Genomic DNA, 24,823 nt, shown 5'->3' with positions numbered 1-24,823 from the left:
CTAATTTATGTTCTTAATAAAGAAGCTTGCGCTGTTGTTAGGAGTTTGAACTTGGTTTAATTGTTCAGTTTTCGAATCAAGATTAAATAATACTGAACTGGAAGTAGAATCAAAAAAGGAAAGTGACAAAACAATTAAAAAATAAAAAAAAAAAGTGAAAACAAACGCAATCAGATTCTTGCATGAAAGGAGGCTTTATGAAATCAAAAGGCCAAAGAACATTTATCCTGATCTGAGAAAATCCTGATCCAATCCTGATCTAAGAAAATTGTTGTTGCTTAAATCGTCATAATTTACGTGAAACATTGTTTTTTACAGCCATTACTTCACTTGCAGAATCTATTTCTTTAGTTCTGTCTTTGAATTATGTACCTCCAGAAAGAAAAGTACTAAACTTTGATAACCATATGTAGAAAGGATGTATTTGTATACTAGTGATCCTACTTTTCGACCAAAAATTTGATCATTAATGGTCGCTTGAATTTCTGGTAACCTCTCTGTAAGCAGAACATCTGGGTTCAAGTTCAGCCAAGTCAGCGTTCAAATGTGTATTTGTGTGCTTACTAGGATAAAGTTCATTTGAAAAATATATTAATAATACGAAGGTGATTCAGAAAGTAATTCCTCCAAAGAGATACCTTTATTTTTGTTTGACAGCATCAATACATGTATCAGTGGAAAGCTTGTAGTGTCAGCTACAAATGGTGGCATCGTTTTTCAACATAGTCCCCATTATGGGCAACACACTTGCGACAACGTGAAACATAGTTTTTCATTATGTCGGCGAAGAATTGTGGTAGCTGCTGGCGACGCCATTGCCGAACTTCTACTTCCACCTCCGCGTCACAACTGTAGCGTTGGATCTTAAGGTAAACCTTAAGTTCAGGGAAGAGTCCAAAGTTGTAGGGCGCAAGATCCGGACTATAGGCAGGATGAAGCAGAATGGCAATAAAACTTTGCCAGCAGATGGGAAAACTTTGAATTTTTTTGGCGGAGGAGAGGATATATGGCGGTACTCCATCGACTAACGCTTCGTTTTCGGGTCGTAATGATGTATTCACGACTCGTCACCGGCGACGATGAATGTTCCTGGACGCACAACCTTCCGCAGTCAGAAATTCAATGGCAGCCGGCTGTTTCAACCGGACGTCACCACCAATGACATGGATTGCTTCATTGTTCTGGAACGAGAAGAGATGAGAAGGTGAAACAAGTGACATTAGCTTAAACATCAGTGCATTAATGTTACACAGTTGAGAATAGAGCAGTTGCAGCACTATTGCTCAAGTAGTGGGCTTGGAGGCATTAATTTCTGAATCACCCTCGTATCATGTAATATTTTAATAAAATAAGCAAATATTCTGTTGTGTTTGCCATGTATTTATTTATTTATTTATTTATTTATTTATTCTGTTTTAGAAAAGAATATCGTCTCAGTCAATCCTTCCTACGTAATAATACATTAGGAAGAGAACATGGATTTTGTATAGACGGAGGAAGAATTATATATACATACACACATCACTTAACCAAGACTAGCATTAAGGGAAGATAACAGTGCGTGAAATTATGCATACTTTTTTTTTTAAAGATGCCAGTGCATTCAAATAACTGGGTTTCCTCGTCGTAGTGTTTAACTTACGTGTGTCTTTGCGTAACGGAACAGTGAAAAAAAAATTAAAAACACACTCAGTAACAGTGATTTTTGTCCTCTTGATAACTTTTCATAAGTGAGTTTTTTTTTCGGTAGAAAAAAGTAATAAAAAGAATTCCTTAATTATGAGAAAAGTATATATATATACATGCAAAAATATGAAGTTTAATAATGATAATAAAGTTATTTTCCTGTGACATTTTTTAAATCGATGACGCTAATACTTTGTCTGATATCATCATCTAAGATATTACGAGTATATTGAAAAATTTGAATGTGTTTGACCCGAGTGCTTGCCAACGATATGTGTGTGGATGAAGCGTTATCTTAGTGAGTCATCTGTTTCGAAGTAGATGTGTGTGGAACAGTTTGAAGATATTTTTAAAAATGCAAAAACCGATAATACAAAAAAAAAAAAAAGTTGGCACAGCCTCTTTATCTGTGTGTGTGTGCGTATGCATGTGTATGTATGTGTGTGTTATTCCTTCCACACTCTCACTATTGTTGCCAAGAATTAATGCGACGTGCTCATAAAATTAGGACATTGTCTTGATTGAATGATTTCGGGAAGAAATTCTAAGAATCAGGCTGTGTTGGATGTATATTGAAGGAGCCCAGAAAGATAATGATCTTAAAAAGAAAGTTAAAAAAAAAAGTACTTCACAGACGGAACAGAGAGAAGCTTGTGATGTTAATGTGATTACAATGGTGTGTTATCACTGTTTAACAATATTACAATTAAAAAAAAAAAAGTTTATATCGAAAGTGACTTCACAGTGTATTGAGGGGGGGAAATAGGGAGAAGTATCTTTCGTCAACTTGTAATAATTGTAAATATTAAGCAGAAAAAATTTAATAAGTAATTGTCATTTTAGTTTTAAACAAAAACATACAAAACAAGAATATATTATGATACATATTTCTTGCAGCAGATGTCTTAATTTCTAGGCAGTTATTCTTATTGTGCGTGGCAGTTACATACCGTTAATGTTATTTTTTATTACTCAGAAAGAGAAAGGAAATTATGTATAAGTGGTAGATACTGTAAAAAAAGAGCACTTCCAGTAATTTCTGTGTGAATTTAAGAAACAGTTAATTCTTCAGTAAAAAAAAATGAGAAAAAAAGAAAAAAAAACGTTACTCTGAGTTTTCTTTGTATGTGAACAAAAGCATTTACAAATTTGAATTTATGATCAAAACAATTCCTAGACGTTGATCGGTTGTTTTCCTTCTTCCTTAGTTCCTTTTCAAACCGTTGTTTCTGCCTCGATGTTTTTATTATTAATCTTTTTTCCAAATTGTGTCGGTAATTCGAATAAGATTTGCGTGGTGAATGCGTACAGTGTTAAGACCAGAACCCGAACAAGGAAGATGGTAGCAAAGTTCTCCTGTAACTGTAGTTCCATGTGAACAGCGAAAGATAAGAAATTATGAGAGTGAATAAATTATAAGAATGAAGTATAGATTATTATCATGATGGAATGTTCATTCCTTCTGGCTAGTATTCATAAATTTTACATTAAAATTTTAAAAAGTATATAGATTATATATATATATAATTCAAAACTTTAAGAAAAAAGTCAAAGTATTGTTTTTTGAAAGAAAAAATTCATGTAAATGATTCTTGGATAATTGTGTATTGACATAATTATGCCTGAATAAAACCTGTAAAATACGACATGCTTGTGTTGATATACTTCGGGTACTTTTGCGCAGAAAGCTTTATTAAAAGAAATGTATTATGAGTTTTTTTATATATTATTGTTAATTAATGGGAAGATTTTTTGTGTTAAAAATTGTTATAAGTGTAGAAAAATATATAATTTGGTCATTATCCTTGTTTTAAGAAAATCTGCAGCTTTGATAAAATTATATGACTTCCAGCTTTGTGGTGGACAAACACCGTATGCGTGGGTTTTCTCGGTTTTCTCCCATTTCCTCCCACTGTATTCCTTCTACCATTTCATTCATTTCTCATCATCACCGTTTCCTTTAACCTATCTGGCAAAACCGTGGGATGTAAAACTCAAAGATTTCATTTCATTTTTCTTGTATATGATGTGCAAGCTTATACACACGGATATTGACTTCACATGGAAGCATTTGCTAATCAAACAAAAGTTAAACTTTTCATGTGACAGCCAATATATGTTGAAAGAACTTGTTTAGAACAGAAAGTTTGTATCATTTAATCACTTTTTATTTTTATTTATTTATTTATTTATTTTATTTTTTTGGAGTGTCCAAACAATGACCACAAAATCGAAATTTAACAGAACTGGTTCGATCCAGATTTGATAACGAAAACAAAATAAAAGGACAACGAGTAAGACTGCATTGTAACCAGCAACTGGTTCTGTATCTTACTTTACCCTAAAATGTATTGCTGCTTCAAGTTGGCTGTAGAATAGTACCATTTTTTGTAATATGTTAAGATATGCATTTCAGTGCACTATTTTCTAGTACGAAATGAAATGGAATGTTTCAATTTAGCGCTCCACGATTATGCCCTTTAGGCTAAAGGAAACTATGATTAAGGCAAATAAATGTAGATGGAAGAATTGGTAGAATGAGAAAGTGGGAGGAAAGGGGAGTACCCCGAGAAAACTTGCGGACACGATGTTGTCCACCACAAACTTACTTTTCCAGGGATCGAACCAAGGACTCCACGCATGAGAAGTAAGCGCTCTGCCACTGAGCCATCGTGCCCCCATTTTCTATTACGAAAAGTCAAAAGTTTATTTACCTGATGGTATGTCATGACCTTTCAGAAAACTGATATTTCGTTGACTTCATTCTTGTGAATTTTGACGAACATGTCAATACTCAAGGATTATTTCTTCAACTGTTACTTATTCCATATTTGTTTTATCCTGATATGCAAGAAAATGATACCTTCATCACTTAAAATCCAAAACTAATGGCTTTTTAAGCCTATTCGCTTGTGAAGTGGGTAGTGTTGCCAGATTGTTCAGAGAGAAAAATAGATCTTAACGATATTTAGGGGTGGGGGTCGCGAAAGGTACGTGATATTCAGAATTTTCGTATGACATACGAAGGGTAACTAAAAAGTAAGGTTAAAAGGCCTGCAGTGAAACGTGATATATATGAATTCATACAACTAATACAGCCAACAGATAGTACATAGATTAGGTTATTTTTCGATATAGTCTCTATATCGGTTGAGGGACTTGTCGTATCCTGATAAAAATCCTGTCCTTGCGTGTGTTCAGCCACGTTGTTATGAAGTGCGAAGCAACGGCCTCCTTCAAATGCGAGAACAGGTGTAAGTCGCTTGGAGCGAGGTCCGTGCTGTAGGGAAAGTTTTCGACTGTTTATGCCATGCTGAATCTGCTACTGCATTCCTCATCGGTGACGTTTTCCCTACCAACCGCAAATTTTCGACACATTCATGCTGACGAGACATTAGTCTCTCCGTAAACCTCTACCAGCTGCCGCTGAATTTCAGCCGCGGTTACATTTTTCGCCCCCTCACAAATCGAACGAGCCTCCATTTGTGTATCTTCATCTAGTACCATAGGTGGTAGGTGACTGAAAGTGCTCAGTTGCCAACTCTATATATATTAGAATTACCGCACACTCCTCGTTCCAATATAACACACGAAACTCCAGAAATGTCAGCCTTGTAACCTGTTTTTGATCGTCCCTCGTATATGGTTTCACAGTTACGTATAATAATTTTAATTAGGGAGTAGTTTTATTAAAAATAATTGGAACACAAAAAATACGTATAGGTCTGGTGGCAACTCTTCTGGTTCGGACCCTACGTGAAGCTAGATCTTTGTCTTATATAGCCTCGGTGCCGAAAGGGACGCTTAACTTTAATTGAAAGGGTAATTTGGATAAGGGCGTATCGACGTATTTCTGGTAAAATGAGATATACTTATTTTCTGCAAGTTTGAGCATGTCCGCATGTGTCTAGGTGGTGGTTATGTAATATCTCTGCTCCGTAGCGAACGCCTGTCTCCAAAAATATTGTGCGAATACGTTGATTAATTGGATAAGGGCGTTTGTTTTTCTGCTCTCCTAAAAAAATGAAGAATTGCTAGTTACGCCCTTATCCAAAATAACCCCTCAATTCAAGTAATCAAGTTGTGCCACGCTACTTCAGCTGCGGTAGAGATCTCTAATATATTCACACAGCGTCAGTAATGCATTCAAAATCGTGTAAACTCAGTGGAAGATTGCAGATGTATATCCCAGGAAAGTGAGATGTTCGGATTGTCACGAAGTCAGTCGCTAAGCTGTACAGACGCTCTCATAATAAACATGAACATATGGTCTGTCAATAAAAAAGAATTAGTATGAAGTGAGGTTGTATTATTTCGAGCTTGGAGAATTTCATATGTCCAGTTTTCCTAAATATTGACTTTGTCGGCTATTTCGATAGCTTGATACCTGCTATGCACGGGCGTCTCTGGCGGAAGGGACGAGAGGGACGCGTCCCCCCCCCCCCAATATTTTGAAATACAAAATATTCAATATTTTTTTCTAATTTAATTTATTTACTAACAACAGAATATCATATAAATAATAATAATTATATTTATTTGAAATAATATAATATTCAGGCTGTGAAACGATTGTAATCGAGTTCTTGATATACCTTACGGAGTCTGTGAAGGTAAGCAGAAAGGTAACAAATGGAATCAAAGTTAATAAACAGGTTGGGCTAGGTAGTACCATCTAAATCACTTTCTTCGGTGTCACCCCCAAATTTTACATGCGAGAGAGGCCAGTGCTGCTATGGCAGCTCGATATGCTAGCATGCTTCCAAAAGCCAATAAATGTTTAACTTAATCCCCGATGTTCAACTATTGTAGCTAGTCACAATTCTGATTTTTGCCAATATTATGAAACTTCTAAACAGTCTCCTGAACAGACAACTGGACATAATGACATAGGTGCTCTCAAGACTCGATTTTATTTATTGTAGGCCTCAAATATAACAAGGAACGGCAGTCATAGAGCTTAAACAATGTGGACGATCAACACAATATCTATCGTGTAAGAATCCCATTCATAAAATAAGGACATTCAATAACATATAAATATATCTGACATCTTTATTCTGATATTTCATCGAACTATGACAACAATATGAACTCAAGCAATCAAATTAGGAATACAGCATTCTGTTACTTTCATAGCTAGTTGGCTAGCGCATTCAACGACAAACGACATTGTTTAAAACACTCTACATGGACACAAGAATAACACCACCAAAATAATATATATAGGCGCGGATCCAAGGGGGCCTATAGGGGCTATAGCCTCCCCCCCTTGAGGCTCAGATATACACTGGATAAAATGGGCTACACTGGATAAAGCAGCAGACTGGTTTAGCCCCTCCCTTGATCATATCCTGGATCCACTATTGTGTATATATACACATTACCGTCCAAAAGTATTTGAACACCTACATACTTCGGTGTAAAGTCAAAGCAACGACGACATATTTAGTGGTTGAAGTCCGATGAAACCCATCGTCTTAATGTTATTGTCCCCAAAATATTGTCCACATTATTGGTGTGACATCATTGTTAGTCTGAAAAACAATAAATAGAATGTTCTTTGAATTTAGGCGTTTGTAGCAGTTTCGTTTGTTTCAGTAGATGGTGTTCCTTGGCCTTTGTTTTATCGGTTGAGTAATCAGTTTTATATTTACGTAAGCCTATAAACCACATTTGGCTTATTTATCTTGTCGCATGTGACTTGAAAACGTGCATCAACATTGTAAAGTTTCATAGTCTGCAGCGTACTAATATTGTTTTTTAGTTTTTCAACAGAATGGCCAAAACAAAGGACTATTCCGAAGAGAGGAGAGGAATTATCATCGGTCTTCATAAATCCGACAAAAGTATTCGGGAAATTTCACAATTTCAGAATATATCACTATCAAGTGTGCACTAAATCATCAAGAAATTTAAGACTCAAGGCACAACATCCAACAACTGTCGTTCAGGCAGACTCCGGGTTAAAACTTCGACGGAAGATTTCAACGTAGTGCTAAAAGTAAACACAACAGACGCTTGACTGCAACGGAAACAGCTGCGCATGCCAATGTGGGCCGCAGTAAACTGCGAGTGTGATTACAGCTAAAAGAAGCTTACTGGTTACTGGTCTGACGGGATGCATACCAGTATCGACATCAATCCTCAAGACGATAAACAAGAAGAGGGTCAATTGGACAAAATAACATCAAAATTGGACAACTGCTGACTAAAGAAAGGTCATCTGAAGCGACGAATCAAAATTGGAAGTGTTCGGGTCCAAGACAAGAGTATTTCTCCACCGTCGGCCTGAAGGGAGAGCATTTGAACCATGCACCATCCCTTCGGTCAAGCATGGTGGAGGCTCTGTGATGATTTGGGACTGTTTTTGATGGTTCCGCAGTGGTGTATATATTGTACGAATACAGGGAATACTTAATAAAGAATGTTAAAGGATATATTGCAAAATAATAATGTTCCTTCTGGAATCCGTCTAATTGGGCCAGGGTTTATCTTTCAACACGATAATGACCCTAAACACACATCCAAGCTGTGCAAACAGTTCTTGGAGGCTCAAGAACAACAAAATACGAAAAAGCCATGACATGGCTCCCACAGACTTGAAAAATATAGAGCTGCTGTGGGATGAACTGGACAGACAGGTACGAAAACGTTGCCCTACATCTCAAGAAGATTTATGGCACATTAAAAAACTTTGTTGCACGTTTACCCAAAATTTTTCAGACTCTTTTCAAAAACAAAGGTGGACATATTAATGAATCAAAATTATGAATGTTTGACTGTAAATTGATGTATCACACTTTACGTACTGAAAATGTATATTTTCTAAAGGTATGACAATGTTTTGTTTAATCTAACTGCATCAGAGCATTGTTTTCGGGGTGTTCAAATACTTTTGGACGGTAGTGTATATATTGTAATGTTCCACGTGGTGTTGTATACAAACAACTTCACGCTTATGTTTACAAACACCACATGGTTTTACAAGAGGATTCTACACACCAGATGGATCCACTATCACCTGCAGACCACGGACTTCTGGCTCCTCCCATGAAGTAGACGACGACAACGGAGCAGCAGCGCCACCGCCGTCCGAGGACCGCTATAAATTTGATGGCCGACAGCGGACGTGTACCAGTTCTCTGGTGCCCCTCCTACTGTTTGCAACAGAACATTAGGAGTAACCTAACCCCAGGCCTCTAGTCTGCAACGAAGCTCTGTCGGGAATCCTAACCTCAGCCGCTTAGCCTGTTACGGGGCTCTGTGGTCATCTAACCCATCCTCTGCTTGTCACGGAGCATTGGGAACCCTAAGGCTAGTTTTAGATGGAAGCATTTATCGTAGCATTTCTCGTAACAAAAATCCTATCATCGATATCCTACCGTGTAAAGTAGCAAATGCTATAGCATTTCCCATGCCACGGCATATCCTGTAGCATTTTTTGTTGATAGAACCTGCTCTATTTTGTAGCATTTTCCCCAGCATTTCTGGTCCGATTGCAGCGCCGTGGTGTGTTAAAAAGAAGCGAAAATCTAACCTTGCAAACTTAGAGAAATTATCTTTAGTTTTTTTTTTTTTGTTTTTTTGTTTTGTTTTGTTGTAAAATACCGTTTATAGTGAATTTTATAATAAAAACTGGTAGTGGGAATCGATTGTGGACGCTCTTTTTATTTACGCTCTACCTACAACCTATATGGGACAGAGTTTTACAATATAATATTCGACTGAGGAATACGTAATGGTTCGTTACAAAGTATATTACACAATTTTTTATTGCCTGTAAATTGTATTTTAATGAAGAATGCATCGTATTAGCTGTCATACATCCTGTTTCATATGCTCAAAAAAATCCTTGGAGGACATAACGAAATTCACAACTATTAGCCGATTGGTTTTGAACTGGTCCTGGGTTTGAGCCTCTGGAGAACGACCTATAATTGTGGCTAAATACCCGCTTTGTTCTTACATAGTACCGAGAATTTATGTGAGCAACATAATACGATCACGGAACGTCTCCAATCATACAAAGAAAGAAAGAGAGAGAAAATACCTGGACAACGAAGATTTATTGGGAATTCCAATTAAAAACATGGCACACAAGTTTCCGTAAAATGTATAGATCACCATCAAAGTAATAAATACTAACAACTTTCTATGAAATGCCCTTTTTATGATTCACTTAAAAATAATTCACTTTTCAAAGAAGAAGGGGCAGGAGCTCCTACGGGATTTTCTGGCAAAGATACGAAAACTATCGATGGACGCTGTAGTAGATAAGAATTATTCCACAGTTCCCCAGTCACTCTTGGCAACGTCATCCGACACCCATCATCAAAGTCAGGGAATTTCCTGCCAAAAGTCACGGAAATAGATTTCTCCAAATCAGTAGGATTCTAGATGTAAAGTAGTTTTGGATATCTGACAAATACCAAACTACAGTACTTAAGACTATCCATCCCCCCATAGGTTATGCAGTTCTCAAAATCTCGCCTTATTTGCATCCTAGGGTGCAAGAAGAATATTATATAAAATTTCAAGGTTCTATGACTAATAATAGTTTCGGACATTGGCCAACATCTAACAAAGAGGAAAAAAAAAAAATAACTAAGCTCTCCGTCATCCCACAGGATATGCAATTCCTATAACCTCGCATTATATGCAACTTAGGATGAAGATTATACAAAATTTCAAAGTCTACGCCTACTAGTTACGGAGATGGTGAACGTCAAAAGAAACTACCGTATTTAACCCCCCTCCCATTTCCCCTTAGAGAAATAATTCTCTAAAGTTAGCCTTATTTGCAGTCTAGAGTGCAAGGATAATATTTGTATAAAATTTCACGGCTATATGTCTAATAGTTTCAGAGATCAGAGGAACGCTAAAAGAAAATATTTAAGGCCCCTTAGAATATATATTTCGCAAAATTCCGTCTTACCTACTGCTTAGGGTGCAAGAGGAACATTTTCACGAAACAAGGTTCTAGGCCTACTATTTTCTGATAGCTGTTAGTGAGTGAATCAGTAAGTGGGTTTACTCTTTATATATACAGGTTGGTAAGAAACTATTTGAACAAACTTCGGGAGCTGATTCCTGACACCGAAACAAGCAAAAACAGTCCTCTGGAACTTTGGTCAGTGAGGGAGTTTCGGCGATATAAGGTGCCGAAAGCGTGGGAAAATGAACTCCATTCAGAGGGCTGTAATTCTAAAACAACGATACGTAGAGAGTGCGGTTTAGAACATTACACTCGAAGTCATACCTGCTCGATTGAAAAATGTGTTTCAAACATTTGCAAGATGTGTGTGAGAGATTCCCCAAAGGAACGTAGGGATCCGATATAACTTGGCAAGTAATCTCTACATTCCTTTGGAGAATCCCTCACACACATCTTGCGGAGGTTTGAAGCATACATTTTTCAATCGAGTAGGTATGACTTCGAGTGTCATGTTCTAAACTGCACTCTCTACGTTGCGTTGTTTTTGAATTACAGTCCTCTGAAGCTCATTTTTATTATTATTATTATTAGTAGTAGTAGTAGTAGTAGAAGAAGAAGAAGAAGAACATTGGGCCTACCCTGTTGATACTATCACCCTTCGTCACTGCTTATATCGCCAAAACTATCCCTCACTGACCAAAGTTCCACAGGACTGTTTTTGCTTGTTTCGGTGTCAGAAATCAGCTCCCAATGTTTGTTCAAATAGTTTCTTACCACCATATATATATCGGGTGTTAATGAATATACCGACAAACTGTAAGAGCTGATTCCTCACATCAAAATAAGAGAAAAAGTGCATATGGACCTATGACGAAAAGTGCATAGTTTCAGAGCTAGGGCTGCCCAAAATGGCGAAAAAGCCAAATTTCAAGAGGCCCTATTTCGAATTCGAGAGACTGGATGGTGATCATTATGAATGTAAAGAAAGTCACGCATACGGAATCCAAAAAAAAAAAAAAAAAAAAAAAATGCATATTTCATTAATGTTTAATGGGTGTACAGATTATTCCCTGAACGGAGAAATTCCCAGACATGCCATCAACCGAATTTTGAGATATGCTCTGACTTTATGATTGTCCAAGGCAGGCAAACGATAAGCCTTGATAGTAATGAACACGGAATCCTTTGGCGCGATGTCGGAAGTGTTAAGGATCGTCAGCAGCACAGTCTCTCGTACTCGCGAAAAAGCATGCTGCGATTTTTTTTTCTTTCACGCTTATAAGTGAAGAAAACGTGAAATATACCGTGACGAAATACATCGCATCATACGTTATTCCGAACACAAAGAAACATGGAGCTTCCGGTTCCTAACACTTCCGCCTTCCCTCCGAAGCATTGGATGTCCATTGTTGTCAAGGTTTACCTCCTGCCTACTTTGGACCCTTCTTGAAATCAGGTTGTATCTGAAAACTCTATTGAAAACATACTGAGAATTACACCCAGTAGGAATACCCTCTACACCTATTGACAAATGATAAAACATACACTTTTGCATTGTGTTTGCGTGGCTTCGTTTACGCTGATAACAACCACCATCCACAGTTTCTGGAATTCGAAATAGGGCCTATTGAAATTTAGCGTTTTCGAGATTTTGGATAGCCCTAGCTTTGAACTACACACTTTTCGCCATAGGTCTATATTAACTTTTTCTCTTACTTTGATCTGAAGAATCACCTCGTACAATTTATCGGTATAGTTCATTAACACCCTGTATATATGAACTAGACTGTTAATGAACTAGACCGACAATCTGTAAGAGGTGATTCGTCACATCAAAATAAGTCAAAAAGTTAATATGGATCTGTGGAGAAAAGTGCATAGTTTCAGAGCTATGGCTGTTTAAAATCGCGAAAAAAAAAATTTTAAGAGGCCCTATTTCGAATTCGAGAAATCGTGGAGTGTCAGTCCTTATCAGCGTAAAGGAAGCCTACACAATCCAAAAATACGTATTTCATTAATGTTCAATGAGTGTGATGAATATTCTCTGCAGGGTGAAATTCCCAGACATGCCATCAACCGAATTTTGAGATATGCTCTGACTTTATGATTAGTCCAAAGTAGGCAAACATATGCTTTTATCATATCACTGCTTTTAACATATGTCTGTAGCAGTTTTTTTTTTTTTTTTTTTCTTTCTTCAATTTCTGTTGTCCATGATTTAGAGCCACATAATGCTATACACCACATGAAAGTTTTCATGATTTTTTTCTTAGCTGAGAAAACTACTCCTTGAAGGAGTGTAACACAATTTTGCCGAATGGAATTTTAAAGTTGAATTCAAAGATAGTGCCGCTGTAAATGAGGTCTATATTTTAGTAATATCATTTTCTTTTTCTTTAGAGAGCCTTACTGTGTGAACGTATAGTTTGAATGATTTGTGTTAATTATTAACAACGCTATGAGAATCATTATATTACTGTCAGTACAACCTTCGTACTACAGAATGAGTACAGTAAAGATAATCAACATGTCTACCATAAATCATATGATAATGGAATTTATCTATACACTCTGCTTACGTAAAATTTTGGAAGATTTTCTTGTAAGTTCTTAACGAATTTTATCAAAACTTCCCGCAGAATTTGAAGTAACCAATCTATGTATTTATAAATGAAAGTGACTATGTTTGTGACTTAAGAACTCTTGAACCAAATGACCGATGTCTATCAAATTTTCAACATAGGTGAGGTTCGGGCCTGAGATAGTTTTTATCATTTCAGGTTGACATTGGAACGAAGGGGAGGGCGAGACATGTAAAAGTCGAATTTATAGGTTTTCAGTGTTGCTGAGACGAATAGTCTCACTTCCGATGCCGCAAAATGAAACGTATTTTCCCTGTGCGAAAACGGGCATTCTGCTACTGTAAAATAATGAATGCTGAATATGTACGTACAACTGTATTATAGAATTTGTTTTATTGTTATGAATAATAATAATTAGTTCCGTTCCATGTTAAAACCAGTTGAGAATGCTCCAAGAGCATTGCTAGAACGAACTTAAAAGGAATGGAGAGATGGAGCGGGAAGGATAACTGTCATTGTTGCTAGATGTAAAACTTTTTATCCGCACCATCTTTTTCTCGCAAGAATGAGTAAAATGTCATCTCTCTATGACTTACAGTGCTCGAGATATCGCTGCTTAAATATCTAGAAATTCGAAATTTTTGGGGCAATATCTGGGGAACGGTGGCCAGTTGGCCAGTAGACAGTTAATCAGTGGTCACCAGTTAGCATTTGATACCAAAATGTTCACTGTCGTCTTAGGTATTGATCAACACCAATATAATCTCTCTGCAACTTATGGTTCCTGAGCTATTTTTCGTTAAATATCTAGAAATTGGACAACATTTCTAGATACGAAGAGTATGGTAAACATTTTGGTACTGATAATAATAGGTGGCCATTGGCCAAACCAGTGGCCACCGGTTACTATTTGATACCAAAATATTTACCATCCTTTTAGATATTGATCAACACCAACATGATCTCTGTATGACTTACGGTTCCCTAGATATGGCTCCTTAAATCTCTGGTAGTCGGCCATTTTTGGCCAATATTTCGGGAACAGTAAGAGTGACGCGAAAAATTTAATCACTTTCTCTGATAGTTTTGGTGCTCTTTCGCATGCAGGGTTCAAAATTGTAAAAATCGCAAATAACAGACCGACTCACAGACATAGAGAATTCAGTAACGAACTTTTTAAATTCGTTGAAAATAAACCATCCTCTGCTCCTAAAATATCAGTGATGGTACTGTAATAAAATCAAGTAAACATTTTAAATTGGAAATCTCTTTACTTTTTAATTTACAAAAAAAATAATAAGACAAAAACTGTGAAGATACATTTTGTATTGTTTTATAGCAAGAAAAACAGCGTTTCGTAATTAACAAAAACACAATCCTTTTGTTCAGTGAGCAACAAGTCCCTGATACACACATTTGCGAGTGGATTTTTTTTCTTTCTTTTTGGTGAACTTTTTTTTTTTTGTAGAAATATATTTTATTTCTGTCTACACATATATACATACTTAAGACTAGATGTTTGATACAAAATACAAAGGGAAAAATATATTACAAATCCATTGCCATTTAAAAAGCTTTAGGTAGAAGCAAGTACAGCAAATCACTTGCTTAGAATAATATTTTTTTTTTACAAAAATATACATTATGTATATAAAAACCATGTATACACGAGACATTGCATTTATAGCAAAATCTTTGTATGTGACTAGCATAGGACAATTGTAAAAATTTTTACATTTATACAAATTGTATAATTTTCAGATTTCTCATTTCTGATCTAAGGATCGTAACGAGTCTCATTTCAGCTTTGTTCTCCATGTCAAAATAATGTCAAAAAAAAAAAAACACATTTTCTTAACTCCTAGTATTTTAGTTACTTACGAAATGTTTTTTAAGTAAAATTGTTTTCGAGATTGATATTCATTGTTGAAAAAACAAAACAGAAAGTCAACAATGCGAACAAACGAAAACACTGGCCATTTTACTTAATATTATTTTGTAAGAACTAAGTTTTTTACACGGCGAAATAGTTGATATAAAGCTAAAATTTTTTGCAATATATGAACATCTTTTTTCTGAAGGTGCTCGTGACGATCCTTAATGGTATTGAGTACTAACCCTATCTATATTTTTTTAACCCATTCATTTATATGGGAAGTTATTTTTCTTTCTTTCTTTGTAATGGTAACTGGAATTGTAATGGTGGGGTTTTACTGATTTTCCCGCCTAATTAAATATACTTAGCTTTTCCAAACTGGATTTGTTTCATATACAGGGTGTTACAAAAATGTATCAATATTTTGGGGACAGATTCCTCACATTGAAATATAAGAAAGAAAGTTCATATAGACCTGTGCTCAAAAGTAGATAGTTTAAGAGTTATAGGGTGCCGCAAACGAAATAAATAAATTTTAAAAAGTTTATAGTTCCACCACTATGGGACCTATCGTAGGCGGGCCAAGACATTATTGAGGAACTGGATACGTGAACTATCCATATATCCATGTTTAAAAATGCTCTAGTACTTGCAGACCAATTTTTAGAGACGTAGGTGGAGAGTGATCAAGAACTCCCACAAAAGCCTCTCTAAAAATGATTGTGCAAGTAACGGAATTTCTGAAAGCTGGATATTTGGATAGTTTACATAGTAGTTCCTCAGTAATGTCTTGGCCCGATTATGATCGATCCTATAGTAGTGGGACTATGTACCTTTAAAGTTTATATATTTTCCACGTTTTCGGCACCACATAACTACGAAATTGTGCACTTCCAATCACAGATCCATATGAACTTTTTTTCTTTTTCTTATTTTGGTGTGAGAAATCTATTCCCAAAAAATATTGTACCAAATTTTTTGTAACACCCTGTATAAAGTTAATATTACTTAAATTTGATTATTAAAATCAAATTTCGACGAAGAAAGGGACAAATAACTAGCTTTGAGGAAGAAATCAGTAAAATTAAACCATTACAATTCCAGTTAATTCTAAGAAAACAAAAAGATAGTTCCTCGTATAAATCATTACGCTAGAAAACAAAGATACGGCAGGTATTCAACATTTGTCAAAATAACATCATCTTCATTAAAGCTGTGAATACTCTTCTTCTCGCGATTGGTGGTTTTGATAAGATCTTGTTTTTATTGGTTAATGCCGCTGTTTCACACACTCAGTTTGCCAATGGGTCTTTCAACAGTATCTTGTAACTCGAAGAACTTTATACATTACATAAACAAGTGTTTCAAAATTCCTTATAATATTTCAAAAGTGATTCTATTCTCGAAAAGTTGGTTTCGTTTCCTTTATATTGCGATGGTTGTAAAGAAACGAAAGTTCATGAGAGTTCATAGAACAAACACTAGTAGTTAGAAAAGGGTCTTTGAAAATTCTAGATGTCATATTTGGACTAGCCAAAAATATATGTATATATAGTCCAAAATATAACGTCCTCAGAACTGGGAGACATTCACAAACTCATCACATGATATTTCTTTAACACTCCATCTGAATAACGAGAACTCAAAAAGAGCGACCCCCAATTAATAAAATCCAATTTTAAAATGACTTGACAAAATCCAAAAGAAAGAAATATATATATATATATATATATATATATATATATATATATATATATATATATATATATATATATATATATATATATATATATATATATATATATATATATATATATATATATATATATATTGTTGTTGCTACTTTCCTAGCACTTAACAAAAATATACCTTTAAAAAAAATACAGTTTTAGAAATTTTGTGAATTGTTCTACGTCCAAAAGAGTGATACGTTGACTTGAAGACTAATTTTTCAACAACAGGAATAGTAAAAACTTAGAAATTTTATTGATAGTTTGGTAATTAGGAAATTAATATATACAAAACTTTTACCTAGGCATTATTGTTTCTGAAACATTTGAAAAAATCAGAAAACGTAGGACCTGGATGCAATAATGACAACACCTGATAAGCTTCCAATATTCAAATTTATACATTTGAGGTCTTTGTATTTCACATAAAATGTAGGACATAGTCATTTGTTAAAAAGACAAGCAAATGGCTGGTGTGATACGATACCAAACTGTGGAAAAGCTAAAAGTCTAGTTGTTAACTAAGATGAAGTGAAGGGGCATGACACGATCAACAATTTAGATTGAGTCATGTAGCTGTTCTATCCATCTTCCACACCAATGCTTTTGTTTCCTTTTAAAAAGTGTGATATGTCGTTATAAAAGTTCTTAACTATATTATTTTTAATATTGGAGGTTTTCTTTTTTAACTTAGGTTAGCGAATGACTGCCGTATGCACTCCTGATCAATACTTGGTTCAACTTTTTGTTTTCCAGTATCTAAAGCTAGTAGAACTCTCAAAATTTATCATTTATACCAGTTCTAGAGGAGCGAAGATGGGGGAGAGAGCTCATTTTCTGCTTAATTTATGGAAACAAATTTAGTGCATTTTTGTTTGTGTTTCAAGCAGACTGGTAAGTGCTGTGGGATGCATATGAAATCAGTTTGATGATGTTTCAATGGCTTTTTCTGTTGTCAAGAGTGAACTTCAAATACAAAAGGTGGGGGTGCAGCTATTCGATTTAATATGGACCATAAACACTTTTCATTATGTATTTAAGGTTTATGTAGTTTTTCTGGAGAAATGGCGTAATAGTTTAACGTAAATGGCACATACGTTAGTGCAGCTGTACCTATGTAAGTTTCATGTTGTGGTAATTTATTATATTATTAGTACTCGAAAACCCATAAGGAAATCGACTAGTAATTACAATTTTAATATGCCAATGAAGCTTAACTGTTATATCACTTTTTTTTCTTCAAAAAACAGTTCATAGACCCAGATATGTAATTTGATTTGATCTGAGTTTAACATTCCATCCCTATATGAAACGTGGACGTACAGCTTACCGTGAGATCTGAAGCACATGAGCTCCCGCCGGGAATCGAACGCGGGTCTCCCACGCCGAGATATGTAATGAAAAGTTTGTATAACTCATATTAAGTAGAAGCTCTTAAGAAAATAATACTAACAAAATAAGGAGTATTACGACTGTGTTAAGTATAGTGTGTCCTATTCATATATTTTTTAAAAAATGCTATGAACTAAAATAGACAGGCCATTTTAGGTTATAGCACTTTATGAAAGTACGGAAAAGGACTATTGAAATTTTATTATTTTTTTTTCGTATTAAAAAAAAATGTGGAAATAATGCTGTAAAATTCACCGTAATTTTTTAATCAAAAGTAGTCATTTAAAAAAAATCTTACAACTTCATACTTTGAATAAAAGGAGAAAGACATTCCTTTCTATTTAGCTAACTGATGTGTGTTTAGTCTGCAGCATTAACATAGAACCGTTTTCTGAATATATCTTTTAAGAACTCTGGACTACTCATTGCTAAACTTCCGTTAAGAATTCAATTATTCAAGGAAAAAAAAATCCCCAATTAATATGGAATGGAAGGATAACTTTTGATTTTTAATTTTATTGATTTCTGGAGGTAGAAAGTGTAAGAGCGTGACTTCACGCAGATTGGTTTCTCATCATTCTCATGTCGCTTAAACATATCAAGCGGAAAATACATTTTATGCACAGCTTGTAATCAGGAGAAAAAAAAAATCACAATTCAGTTGTAATTTCATCTTGTGGTCTTCGACCAAAAGGCACTATGTCTGCTTCTGAATCACAATCCAAAGTCCACTCTGCAAGTATTGTTACATTTGTAGCACTCACTTCACTGTTTTTGTTTTTTAATATCCCTTTGAGGACTTCCGGTTGATCAGGCTTATTTGGTTGATGATGTGGTGTCACTGAGCAAAAGCCGTTTTTACTGTAATGTCTATCAGTGCCATTCGGCTGGAAAGACGTCACTCCATTTGGTGTTCTATCCGTTATGTCACTACTTTGGGTTTCCGATGAAGTTTGGTCCTAAAAAGAAAATATTGTGTTATATTACAGTTACCATGATGCGGATTACATTTAAAAGGAAAAGTAAACGTTACTCAAAAGTGACCCTTAAAACAATGCTTTAAAATCTTTCCAATACTTCACGAAATACGTAACGTAGAAATATTTAATCAGAATTTCCTATGGGCAATCTTATGCTTACACAGTGTTTCTTATTAAGATCAAAAGAGTTTCTTATTTGCTATACAGGGTAGATTTGTCTGACCAGAGTCTAAAAACTTATAAGCGGCGGACGCTCTCGTAATTGCAAAATCTGTTATTACAAAATAATTATTATGAAACCACAATAAAGGAGAAACAACAGAATAAGGCGAACTACCTAAATATAGTTTTGCATATCTTGAAAGAAAACCTGAAATATATATGGTTTTATTCATTTATGCAACACAACTATAACTATAGTCCCTCTCACTTCACTTCCAACCTTTTCGCATCATGTGGCACATATCACCAACAATGCATATCAAAACCTTGGGTTTCTTTTCAGGACAATCAAAGAATTTATGAATGATAACACTTTAAAAGCCCTTTACTTTTTTCCTTACATAAGATCCAAACTTGAATATGCCTCACTTATTTGGAACACTTCTGTGAAAGCACGTAGTTAAAAAGAAGAAGAAAAAAAATTCATACGTTTTCTCACATACAAGAGAACAGGAATTTACCCAAAATATGAATCGTATGATAATTTACTTCATACCTTTACAGTTCAGACCAGGGGCGTCATTTAAGGGGGGCAGGGAGGGGCAATTGCCCCCCCCTGAGTTTGAGGTTTCAATAGCTTTTATTAATAAAATAGTAGTAAAGCAGAGAAACACGCGAAATTTTACTTATATCAAGGGGTTTTGCCCCCCCCCCCCAAGCAAAATCTGAAATGACGCTCCTGGTTCAGACACTTGACAGACATAATTGGAATAATAATGATCCCTCAAAACACGCAAAAATAGTGACCTGTTCTACTGCAGGAAGGCACGTACAAATGCACTGCATATGTCACCTACATAGAGAATTTGTGCTACATACAATAAAATCAGTAAGAGTTATGAAGATGTAGTTCTGAAAAGTCAGTCAAAAAGCTAATATTGAGTGTTTTGTACTAATAATAATAATAATAATAATAATAATAATAATAATAATAATAATAATAATAATAAAAATACATTTAAAAAGTCCTATATTCAAACATCAGCATCATTATAATTAATTTTTGCATTCAATCTGAGTGAGGAGACAGTCGCAGGTACCAGGTGTCGCTCCCCTCACTATCTGCTGTCGTCACTAGTCCAAAGATAAAGTATGTAGAAATAAATTAATGTGTAATTCATGCTATTGAAAGCTAAAATTAAGGAACTTGAAGATAATAGTAAAAATAAAAATATTCGGGGCATGTATAAGGGGATCAGCGAATTTAAGAAAGGCTATCAACCTCGTGCTTATATATTAAAGAAATCTGACGGAACAGTTCTCACCGATACGGATAGCCTCTTAAATAGATGGAAAGATTTCTTTGACGATTTGCTGAACACGCAGCCAAAAACTAATGTGCGTGGAGAAAGGGAGATACACACCGCAGAACCGTATATTCCAGACCCCAATCGAATAGAAGTGGAAGCCGCTATAAAGAAATTGAAGAAACACAAATCTCCGGGTGTAGATGAAATTCCGGCTGAGTTAATTTTAGCTGGAGGCGAAAAATTGTGGAACAAGATACACAAACTCATTCTCCTTATCTGGAACAAGGAAGAATTGCCACAAGAGTGGAAAGAATCAATCATTGTTCCAATTCACAAGAAAGGCGACAAAACTGACTGTAATAATTATCGAGGCATTTCTCTTCTGTCAACATCCTATAAAATCCTTTCAAATATTCTGTTAGCAAGATTGACCCCATACGCAGATGAAATTATTGGAGATTATCAGTGCGGATTTAGACGAAATCGATCAACTATCGACCAAATATTTACCATTCGCCAAATACTCGAAAAGAAGTGGGAATACAATACCCCGGTACATCAACTATTTATTGATTTTAGAAAGGCTTACGACTCGGTTAGGAGAGAAACATTATACAACGTTCTTACAGAACTTGGAATACCGAGAAAGCTAATTAGATTAATTAAGATATGTTTAAGTGAATCCCAAAGTAAAGTCCGGGTAGGAAAATTTTTGTCCACGAGCTTCCACGTCGAAAATGGCCTGAAACAAGGAGATGCGTTGTCGCCATTATTATTTAACTTTGTGCTGGAATACGCCATAAGGAAAATCAAAGATAGCAACCAGGGCCTAGAGTTGAACGGCATTCACCAGGTTATGGCATATGCTGATGATGTAAATTTAATAGGGGATGATAGGAGAACAGTAGAAATAAATGCAGAGATCTTATTAAACGCTTGCAGGGACATGGGTTTAGAAGTAAATGCAGAGAAAACTAAATACATGGAAGTGCGTCGGGACCGTAATACGGCAAATTGTGGAGGCGTTAAAATATTAAATAATACTTTTGATAAAGTGGATACTTTCAAATATTTAGGATCAATATTAACAGACGAAAATCATATTCACGAAGAAATTAAATGTCGACTAAAAGCAGGGAATTCGTGTTACTATTCGGTTCAAAATCTCTTGTCGTCGCGAATTCTGTCGAGGAATTTGAAGCTTAAAATATATAAAACGATAATCATGCCTGTTGTTCTGTATGGTTGTGAAACATGGTCGCTTACTCTGAGGGAAGAACATAGACTGAAAGTATTTGAGAACAGGATCCTGAGAAGAATATTCGGACCCAAGAGGAACGAGAATGGGGAATGGCGGAAGCTTCATAACGAGGAACTACATAGTTTATACGGTTTACCCAACATTGTTAGGGTCGTCAAGTCTAGGAGGCTTAGGTGGGCAGGTCATGTAGCTAGAATGGAAGAAAGTAGAAACGCTTTCAAAGTCTTGACTGGTAGACCCATAGGAAAACGACCATTAGGAAGACCTAGGCGCAGATGGGAGGACAATATTAAGATGGATCTCGCAGAGAGAGGAATACAAAGTAGAAACTGGAAGGAATTAGCTAAGGATAGAAGTCAGTGGAGAGCTTTTGTGAACGCGGCACTGAACCTCCGGGTTCCATAGGCCATAGAGTTAGTTAGTTAGTAATTCATGCTATAATTATATGTAAGGAAATTGTACGTACTAATAATGTCAATTATTGCCTATAATGATTTTAAGTGACAGTTAGTTTGAGAGCAGTTTCTTCAGTACAAAGTTTCCAAATCTTTTTCACATTTCCAATTGTCTCAAGTTATTATCCAGAAAGTACGTTCAATCTCTAACAGCTAGAAAACTGAAAACCCTTTACTAGAACTACAAGTATTATGATTCAATCACTATGGCAAATGTATAGTATTCAAAGGGAGAAATTTCTTAGGAACCAGTTATTTATATTAAAATTTATAGAAATATGAAGTTAGTAGTTATAATGAGACATTTGTGTGTACTTTTTAAAATTTTCCGATAAATAAACCGATTATGTAGAACGAATTAGCTACATTACATTACACTATACACTCATAATTACTAATAGTATAGAGAGAAAAATAGAGTATGATTACAGTCTTTATAGATTTGAATTGCCAACCTGAGTACACAATACATGTAAATATCTTTTCTCCTCTACCGTCTTTCAAAATTATACACACAAATCTCTTCTGACAAATTGTTAGCGTCCTCGTTTTTGGCGGGAATCACTCGGGTTCAATTCCCGCCAATATTAAACACAGTGGCTACAGAACTATAAAACCACACACGTGGGCAAGAGAGGGCAGTTGCCCCAAACTTTTTTGAAGTGACCCTTTAATGTCTATAGTTTCATTTGGAAATATAAAGTTTTTGTATGCATTTCTGGTTCATAGAAAAAAAAAATGGTGTCATATAATATTTGCTGTTGCGTCAGTACGTATTGGTTATTTGTCTTCCCGTGGAGTTAAGAAAGTTAAAGAAATTGCGTTTTAATTGGAATTCAAAGCAATTAATATTGCAATTGCATATTTCTTTAAATGTCGTAGCATATGCTTGTAGTATTAATTACTGTATTTCATTTTCTAATAGTATGCAATAACATACATACATTTTATGGCATGTGTGGAATTAAAAATACAAGTTGTTCATTAATCCCCAGTTTCAATATAACTTCTACAAAACAAGCCTCATTATTCATTACTATGATTAATATTATCCTTTCTATTTATTTGTTTTGCATTTGTTATTAAATAATCTGATCAGACAATTTTCCAGACAGAATATTAAGATGTTCATGAACATGGAATCATGTCTCTTCTTACACCTTCGTTGTTTAAGAGTACAACGGGCTAGTACCTATTTGCGTTGCTCTTGTAAATTTACTTAATAAAATATTAAATACGATATACGATATTTTAACTGAAAAAAGATAGTATCCTATTAGTTATACAATCTTTTGTGAAGCAAAGTGTTAGAAACAACCAGAAAAACTAACAATGATATACAAATATTCAGATCATGTCTTGGCTCCCGAATATTAACGTCCAATCGCTGACACTGAAGCCACATTTAGTGAATTGCATAATAAAAGGCTTACTGGAGTAGCGTGTGCGCAGTTCGACTTCATTCGAATACCTATTTCATGACAATGTACATCATCTCGAAAAACTGGCTCCACTAAACAGCACTCTGCAAATATTAAAAGTTACGGAGGCAAATTTTAATATGTTTCTTTGAACCTTATGTTATGTACCCTGGTATTCCCAATCAGATTGTTATATTTCTTGTACGGTTTCAGTTACCAATCCGGTTGCTCTCTACATTTTACCGAACTTATTTTTTTCCACAGAAAACACTAAATTGTTTCACTTCATTTGAATATGAAATGTATCTAAAATTATATGGGAAATAGGTAAATGGGTAGAACTTGAGAGGTGTTCCAGGATGAAGAAAGTTTGGGAGTGGCACCTGAAGTGTAAACATCGTATTAGTGTGGTGCTGCGTAGAGGAAGGGGGTTAAGTGTAATATCTCACATTTCACACTACATATACACCTTCTCACGTATACACATCCAAATCCTTTTTACTTTATCTTTTTTTTACAAATTTCTAACTTTTCCGACCATCTGGGCAACTGGCCCTCTCTCACTGCTCAAACTCTCTTCCCGGTTTTGACATTTATCCAATTTTGACAATTTATACCATTCTTGGCTGACATTCTTCTTCCCTGATTATGACTCAATTTTAGACAACATTCTTTCATTTCATATCTATTTTTATCACTTTTATATGTTAATACTTCAGGCAAATTCACATTTTGATCTGCCACTTTATTCAATGCAAATGGCGGTGAACGTCATTTTTTTATATAATTGCCGAAATAAATAATTCTAATTTACAGAATTTTTTAGCACACAAGGATGAGATATCTGGTGCACTTAATTGATAACACCAATAATGGTGATGAAAGCAAGAGAAACTTTGTATGAAACGAATATAAAAAGTAGGATCTTAGACTGTTTTTATATTAGTACCGTTAAGTTATGAGTTTAGTGTGTCTAAGTGATCAACATTTCTATATCTTGCTTAATTTAATGTTTACTGTGGAAAAAGAC

The 24,823-nt window shown here is 35.1% G+C and overlaps 2 protein-coding genes across 7 annotated transcripts in view; one reads left to right on the top strand and one right to left on the bottom strand.

Moving 5' to 3' along the window:
- The window catches only part of LOC145664906 (uncharacterized), a 331,547-nt gene extending 328,059 nt beyond the window's left edge, over positions 1–3,488 (top strand). For all 6 annotated transcript variants that reach the window (XM_081731985.1, XM_081731984.1, XM_081731986.1 and 3 more), the window contains one exon: positions 1,420–3,488. In XM_081731985.1, the coding sequence (XP_081588111.1) occupies positions 1,420–1,455 (36 nt within the window). In that variant the 3' untranslated portion in view covers positions 1,456–3,488. The remainder of the gene's footprint in view (positions 1–1,419) is intronic.
- Positions 3,489–17,583: 14,095 nt separating this feature from the next.
- T48 (FU domain-containing protein T48) overlaps positions 17,584–24,823 on the bottom strand; it is a 98,159-nt gene continuing 90,919 nt past the window's right edge. Inside the window, exon 6 of the mRNA XM_081731982.1 lies at positions 17,584–19,163. Coding sequence (XP_081588108.1) covers positions 18,855–19,163 — 309 coding nt within the window. The 3' untranslated portion in view covers positions 17,584–18,854. The remainder of the gene's footprint in view (positions 19,164–24,823) is intronic.

This window comes from Thermobia domestica, chromosome 11, assembly GCF_964235325.1.
Source record: "Thermobia domestica chromosome 11, izTheDome1.hap1.1, whole genome shotgun sequence".
NCBI lineage: Eukaryota > Metazoa > Arthropoda > Insecta > Zygentoma > Lepismatidae > Thermobia > Thermobia domestica.
This window is presented reverse-complemented; position numbering and strand designations above follow the sequence as displayed.